This window comes from Puntigrus tetrazona, chromosome 16, assembly GCF_018831695.1.
Source record: "Puntigrus tetrazona isolate hp1 chromosome 16, ASM1883169v1, whole genome shotgun sequence".
Taxonomy (NCBI): Eukaryota; Metazoa; Chordata; class Actinopteri; order Cypriniformes; family Cyprinidae; genus Puntigrus; species Puntigrus tetrazona.
In genome coordinates this window covers 5,815,453-5,822,235 of record NC_056714.1, presented here as the reverse complement: position 1 = coordinate 5,822,235, position 6,783 = coordinate 5,815,453, and the positions used below count along the sequence as shown (strand labels likewise).

Sequence of the window (6,783 nt, the reverse complement as noted above, 5' to 3'; positions counted from 1 at the left end):
AGTCTATGACAACATCGGGATCTTGGGTGAGCATCTTCCCGCTGCTTGTTAAATAATTACATCTCTGTAATTCCACGACAGGCTAGTTATTGAGCTTAAAAACGAACATGCGAGCTTTAAACTCATGCATTTCATTTTACAGTGTTTGACATGTGTCCTTATTCTTTTTATGTGATTTTTTTTGGGGTGTATTGCAAGGGAGCCTGAATATGTGTGTCACAAGGTTGCATGCACATTCATAACCCTAAATGAGATATACCTATATATATATATATATATATATATATATATATATATATATATATAAAAAACCAAAACGTTTAAGCAGTTTGAAAAGTGAATGCAGGTCAGTCTGAACCTGACACTGCAGGAAGGTTTTAAGATGTTTTTTGCTAATCCTCATTGATTAATCATGAAGTGCTGTAATAAAAGCAGGCTGTAGGTGCTCTACATCTCATTATCCTTCATAGTTTTGCCAGCATTCATTGAGTAAAATGTCAACGTGCAGTAAAGATATCCTAATTACAATTTTTAATACGAATAAGGAACATTTGCATGCAAATCAAATGATTATATACATTTTAGCTATTAACTTTTAAAATGCCTCACAGAAAGGTTCATGAACGTGATGCAGAGTCACTGTATTTTGAACTGATTCATTCAGATTCAGTAAAATGAATCGTTCTTTTTGGTTCTAATGGATCTCATTGTGCTACCGGGGTTAAATTAGAGGGATTATAAAAAAAACAATATTAAAAAACGCTCTTAAATCTGGAAATCGTGACACAAGGATTGACCAGGAGAGAAAACAATGTTCATATCACCAGCAATTTATTTAGCAAATCTTCTATCAGCACTACAAGCGTATTGTCCATTGATCAGCGTTACCTGGTTTGACCGTTTTTGACCGCAGGAGATTTTAAAGCTCATCCGAAAGACTTGATCCGAGGACCGGTGTGGCTCAGGGGCTTCAGAGGAATCGAGCTCCAGCGGCTCATCAGGAAGAAGAGGATGGTGGGAGACCGGATGATGACCGAGGACAAGCACAACCTGGACAAGAGGATCAGCTTCCTGTACCGCCGCTTCAACAGATACGGCAAACACAGATAGACTCGCCTTCGCTCGGCCAGAATTCAGTGTGTGTCAAAAGCTGCTGTCCCGTTCATTAAACTGTAAAAATGTTGTCATGATTGCAAAGATTGACCTCAGATGATGCTGATGAGTCCCATTAAAAAGATTTATTAAAAAAAGTAATTTTGCCACAAACAATTTCTGTCCTAGAAAAGCAGTGGAGTGATGAGGGTCAGGGGGTCAGCGAACCAGGGCTCGGGAATCCTGAGAACTGACCCTCGGTCAGGACCGCATGCTCCGACTCCATCTGACGGACACACACACACACACTTACACTTACTACTACTGCTGCTTCTAACTTTGGGTATGGACTCTGCAGCATTTGTGAACCAATGATTGCTTGAGTCATGAGGTGTGTTTTAAAGAGTGAGAGTTAGTGATGTACAGGAACATGAATTAAAAAAACAAAAAAAACAACCAGGTCAGTTAAGACTTGAACTGGAAGCTAAATGACACTTAGTCCATAATTCAAAAAAATATTTTACATACATGAATGGATCATCGGTCACTGCTACGCTACAGTTTGGGTTCTTAATTCAGAAAAGATGTATTTAATTATAAAAAGCAACGGTCAAGACATTTATAACATTGCAAAAGATATCCATTTCAAACTCTGTTCATCAAAGAATCCTTAAAAATGCTTAAATATGACTTTCACACTGATAATAACCAGAAATGTTTCTCGAGCAGCAAACCACTATATTAGAATGATTTGTGAAGATCACGTGACGCTGAAGACTGGAGTAATGCTGGAAGTTTCTAGAATGATTAGGACTGGATATGCTTTGATGTGGTCGGTGTCTCTGACCTGTGCGTCTCGCTCTCTGTCCTTTGGGACCCGGTGCCTCTTTTTCTTTGGTCCGGTTGCTGACTGATGAGGAACCGCTGGAGAAGAGCCGTCTTCATCAGCACCAGCAGCTGTCTCTAAACCAGCCTTCCCCTCGTCCTGCATGAACACAAGGAGCGTTTAACACGTCTGCACTCTCAGAACAGATAGTGAAGATCAGCTGTGTGTTAAACAGGTTAAACGAAGCACCTCCAGGGTGATGGTGAGCTGCGCCGTCCTGTAATCATCTCCGTACGAGTCCAGAGTCTTCATCAGAAACCTGACACACACACACACACACACACACAGCATCAAATGTACCAAGTGAGAGCTTCACTGTATACAGCATCGGGTGGGTTTTTGCAAATTGACAAAAACAAGTGCATTTTTGGTTTTCAGTGCTACCCATGAATTTATGTTTGACTCCACATTTTTATTCTAACTCTAAATACATAAATGCCTTCTGATTGTTGACACTTCATTTCATTATATAGGGAAAACTGTAAACTATGCATTTGAATAAAAGTTAATGTTGTTGTAAAAATAAGCAAAGGATTAATCAGCTAATCCGTTTTATCAGGTGGCAAACGCCTCAGGCCTCTGAGATGTAGAGGAGTCTGTTTCTTTGCAGTGAAGGCTCTGTAGTGAATGGGTGCCGTCAGAATGAGAGTCCAAACAGCTGATAAAAACATCTGGAGCAGACAAACGCTGAAACAAACCCATCTTTGTTAACTTTGTTCATTTTAAACCAGAAAATATGAGTCTAATCTATAATAACTCTTTCTCTCTGGAATGTTTTGACTCATTCCGACGGCACCCATTCACCGCAGAGCATCCACTGATGAAGAAACACACTCATAATAACTCTGGACGGTCCGAAGGGGAGCACGTTTACGGCACTTTTTTTCATTTTTGGGTAAACTATTCCTTAATAGAAAAATGAATAATCAGGAGCAGTCATGCTTATGTCGCAGCGTACCTTCTTTCTTTCCTCAGTCGGCGTGTTAGTCTCTGCACCTGGTGAAGACGTCCCAAAATCTTCTCATTTACCTGAGAACAGGTTCATACGACATTTGATCAAGAAACCTCCACAAACATCTTCCCGCTGTTCTAAAACGTCAGACTTCCTTAGAATGTCTTGACCGCTCTTTTTTGAGGTTTTTGTTTCTCATGGAAGAAAGTCAAAGTGAGGGAGGGTGAGTTTTAATTCTTTGGGTCAAGCGGCTCCTCTACAGTAAAGTTCGGTGTGCGTCTGTTCACCTGCTCGATCTCTTTGCACCTCTTGCTGAGAGCGTGATACTTGCTCTTGTCCAGCTCTCTCCTCTCATCTTCTCCGTCCTGTGCGGGGCCCGGTGGGGCCCCGTCGTTATCCAGGAGCTCACTGCCGCTGGGGCCCAGCTCCACGCTGCCGGTCTCCAGCTCTGCTTCCAGAATATGACCCCCGAACAGAGGAGGCAGAGCCAGGCCTGAGAAATCCTCCATCATCTGAAGCACATCCACAGACAAACAGATGACTGTAGTTGATATAACAGCATATCCCGCGACTGGTTTACAGATAAAGATGTTAATAATCCTACTGATCCAACACAAACCAAGCATGCTTTCTATGAGCTCACATTCAGTACTTACCTTTAGTTAGTAATGTTGTAAAGAGCCATACATGATTCAGTTTATTATAAATCTCGCAGGTAGGTTTTCTACTCCTCGTCAGGTTCGTCTATACATAATTCAAACGATACATCTGACAAAAGCAAGAATTAGCCTGTTTTACATGATACAATTAAAGTAAACATCTACACTGCAGCTTTCGAAACAACTAGTCGCGTTTTAAACACGTCACTGACCGTTCAGCCAATCCACAGCAAGTGCGTCACCAACGCGTCGATTTGTTATCGAACTACAATTCCCACGATACCCAAGACAGGACTACAGAAGCAAACATGGCGGCCAGTGAGTATATTTTTGAGTGTTAGCTGATTGAAAGATGTTGCGTTTAGTTTTAGCTTGGTTCAATCGTGTTTACAAAACTAGAGTCGACCGGCACTTCGTGAGATCTAATGCAATGTATTCGTTTACTAAAAATAGTGCTGGTGTAACGTGCGAATGCGAGAGTGACCTTGGTCTCATACTAACGTTAGCTGTCGTTCGCGTTGCTCTACTTTAAACACAATTATATAACAGCTTGTTAGAGGCCTTTAAACGCCTAACTAAAGCATGGCAGAATCAGTCTTGTTTTCGATGTGTTGTATGGTATTCTATGGCATAGAAATTAAGCACCACTGTGGATTTTAGTCAAGAACTGTGCTGTTAAGATGTGACAGTATGTCTGTGGCTTGTCTGTGTAATAAAACTCTCTTTCTGTAGTCGGCAGGTTTTTGAAGAACGCTTGGAACAAAGAGCCCGTGATCACAGTTTCCTGTGGAATCGCATTTTTGGGTGACTGAGATAGAAATGCACGACATTATGCATCTTCATCTCTAGACTTTATGAATCTGAAGTGTGTGTGTGTGTGTGTGTGTGTGTGTGTGTGTATGTGTTTCAGCTTTGCTTCTGCCGGCTTTGAGCCTGTTAACAAAGTACTCCGTCATGATGAACAGCGTTGTTCCATACAGTTATCCAGGTATTGATGATGTGTGTAAATGCTTGACAACAGAAAAGGGGATTTTTGTAAATAAATCTAAAAATATTTTAAGTTAAATATATAAAAACAATATATTTATGAGTATATGTATAGTGCATATCTTTTAGAAATTATACTGTTATTTTGAATTATCTTCCATTTTTAATTTAAAATAATTGTTTTTATAATTATTTTTAATTATTTTTGTTTTTATTACGATTTTATTGATTTTGTTGCAGTTGTAGTTATTTTAGCACGTAACGTTTAGCTTTGGAAACAATATCAAATAATTTATTTTATTTTTTGTTTTTTAGTTTCAGCTTTAGTTCTAGTTACATGAAAAATGTTGTTGTTGTTATTATATTCATTGATTTACTTTTAGCTCATTCTCAGATGTTTGTATTAAGAGGCTTATCTCAGTGCATCTCATCCTGAATTGCTTTAAATTTCTTCAGTTCCGGTTCGAGACGATGGAAACATGCCAGACGTTCCAGCGCATCCCTCAGACCCTCAAGGAAAAAACATCGACTGGCTGAAAAACCTGTGAAAGCCCTTCAGAGTCATGTACAGTCACACTCACCTTTACCTCTGTCTCAGTAAAATCTCTTCATTTAATTAACCGTGTGTTTTTACTTCATTATTGTAGGCTACTTTAGGCTTTCACAGACTTGCCATATTAGTAATAAACGCAAAAATACACAAATAAATGATCAAATCGTTTGTTCATAGAGAGTGAAACAAGCCCATATCACAGAGATTAACTTTGTTTATTGAAGTTTGTTTAAAAAAAAGAAAGGCTATACAGTTTAATGAAGTTAAAGCATTTAAGAGTCAAAAATGTGGCATTGATCCGTAGAGTATCAGAAAACATTTTCTATCTAGCTGAAGTATATCAGGTGGCTTGATAAAGTAAAGTCCTGCTTTAAATGCTTTTTTAATAAACTGTGAGCAGGGGTCAAAGCTGCTCAGCAGCAGATCGTCAGTTCAGGAATTAAAGTCAAAACTAATAGAGACTAGCATGCAGCGGCGTCCCAAAGTCTGAGATGCTCAAGGATTATAATGCATTTAATAAAAAATAAGTGTAACAGTGTTTTTGATTATGTGACTCTCAATCGTCTCAGACGACCAGAATGTGACCGAATATCATAGTCATGCTAATTTTATTACTGTAATCGTGATCATAATTGTTCTCAGACTTTTGGGCTCGCTGTAATATATATACCATCAAACTTGCATATACATATGCGAGATTAACCTTTTAGCGTTAAGACCTTTTATAATAGAAAAAGTTAATAAATGAAGGCATCAGAGCAAGCTTTAATAATTCTCATCATTAATAATTAGTTTGGGTTCGGTCTAAAATCTCACAACCATATGAAACTTTTAAGACAATTCAGAAACGCTTTACTTAAAACACAAACTCAAAAGTAAAAGAGTCATATTCTTTTGGTTGATTTCAAACCGCCGGACATAAACGCCTTTAACTAAGTGTTCTTTCCGGAAACGATGGTAAAAAAAGAAGCTTATTTCTGAGTTACAGCTGTCCAGCCCTTCTCCTCAGTCACGTCCTCCAGCACGTCTACACTTTCCAGACCTTCTCTCACGTCCTCGGACCTCCTCTACACCATCTCTCGCCGCATCTCAGGACTACAGGCTCGCATTTTAGAGTTCAACAAAATACACAAGAGAGATGGAAGAGATGGGGCCAGAGACCAGAGACCAACTCTTCACGTCACAACAAACAAGTCCTTTCCAACTCCTTCAGAGGCTTTCTATATATAGTTATACCCTGTCCTGCTTTTGACTCCATCAGACAATTTCTCTGCTCCTATCTATATATATATATATATATATATATATATATATATATTTAAAAACATTTTAGGAGAGTATCTTATTTTGTGGGAAGTAAACTCAAGAACAATTCACCCAAAAATTATAAAAGCAATAAAAAAACGTAGAATGACACGAGTGAGTAAATAACCAAAGAATTTACATTTACAAACTTTCACTATGAGATGTGCTTTTGTTATTATACAAGAAAAATATATATGTGTGCATATATATATATATATATATATATATGTTAAACTATGTTAAATATATATATATATATATATATATATATATATATATATATATATGTTAAACTATCTTGATTGCATTATATGTGTACACTGTGTATATTCACTATATATTAAATACA

At 38.1% G+C, this 6,783-nt stretch overlaps 3 protein-coding genes across 4 annotated transcripts in view; 2 read left to right on the top strand and 1 right to left on the bottom strand.

The window, feature by feature from the left end:
• Positions 1 to 1,245, top strand: part of mrpl51 (mitochondrial ribosomal protein L51) — a 1,860-nt gene extending 615 nt beyond the window's left edge. Inside the window, exons 3-4 of the mRNA XM_043261179.1 lie at positions 1 to 26; positions 914 to 1,245. The exon at positions 1 to 26 is cut by the window's left edge and continues 82 nt beyond it. Of these exons, the coding sequence (XP_043117114.1) occupies positions 1 to 26; positions 914 to 1,110 (223 nt within the window). The 3' untranslated portion in view covers positions 1,111 to 1,245. The remainder of the gene's footprint in view (positions 27 to 913) is intronic.
• Positions 1,224 to 3,779, bottom strand: tfpt (TCF3 (E2A) fusion partner). 2 transcript variants are annotated; one of them, XM_043261178.1, is made up of 6 exons: positions 3,587 to 3,779; positions 3,218 to 3,501; positions 2,937 to 3,007; positions 2,168 to 2,237; positions 1,940 to 2,077; positions 1,224 to 1,378 (listed from the first exon to the last, which is right to left on the bottom strand). In XM_043261178.1, the coding sequence occupies exons 2-6, from the start codon at positions 3,440 to 3,442 to the stop codon at positions 1,304 to 1,306; spliced, it is 579 nt and encodes a 192-aa protein (XP_043117113.1). In that variant the 5' UTR covers positions 3,443 to 3,501; positions 3,587 to 3,779; the 3' UTR covers positions 1,224 to 1,303. The 2 variants fall into 2 exon arrangements, with proteins under 2 accessions (XP_043117113.1, XP_043117112.1); XM_043261177.1 differs by having other exon boundaries at positions 3,218 to 3,442; positions 3,587 to 3,776.
• ndufa3 (NADH:ubiquinone oxidoreductase subunit A3) lies at positions 3,618 to 5,196 on the top strand. The gene is made up of 5 exons (XM_043261652.1): positions 3,618 to 3,668; positions 3,778 to 3,907; positions 4,322 to 4,393; positions 4,500 to 4,577; positions 5,033 to 5,196. The coding sequence occupies exons 1-5, from the start codon at positions 3,618 to 3,620 to the stop codon at positions 5,122 to 5,124; spliced, it is 423 nt and encodes a 140-aa protein (XP_043117587.1). The 3' UTR covers positions 5,125 to 5,196.
• Positions 5,197 to 6,783: the final 1,587 nt, after the last annotated feature.

Coding starts and splice junctions, on each gene's coding strand:
- tfpt (XM_043261178.1), bottom strand. CDS start 3,442: ATGATGGAGGATTTCTCAGGCCTGGCTCTGCCTCCTCTGTTCGGGGGT. Junction 2,238..2,936: donor CGACTGAGGAAAGAAAGAAG/GTACGCTGCGAC, acceptor TGTGTGTGTCAG/GTTTCTGATGAAGACTCTGG. Junction 1,379..1,939: donor ACAGAGAGCGAGACGCACAG/GTCAGAGACACC, acceptor TGTGTCCGTCAG/ATGGAGTCGGAGCATGCGGT.
- ndufa3 (XM_043261652.1), top strand. CDS start 3,618: ATGATTCAGTTTATTATAAATCTCGCAGGTAGGTTTTCTACTCCTCGT. Junction 3,669..3,777: donor GGTTTTCTACTCCTCGTCAG/GTTCGTCTATAC, acceptor CGAAACAACTAG/TCGCGTTTTAAACACGTCAC. Junction 3,908..4,321: donor AGAAGCAAACATGGCGGCCA/GTGAGTATATTT, acceptor CTCTTTCTGTAG/TCGGCAGGTTTTTGAAGAAC.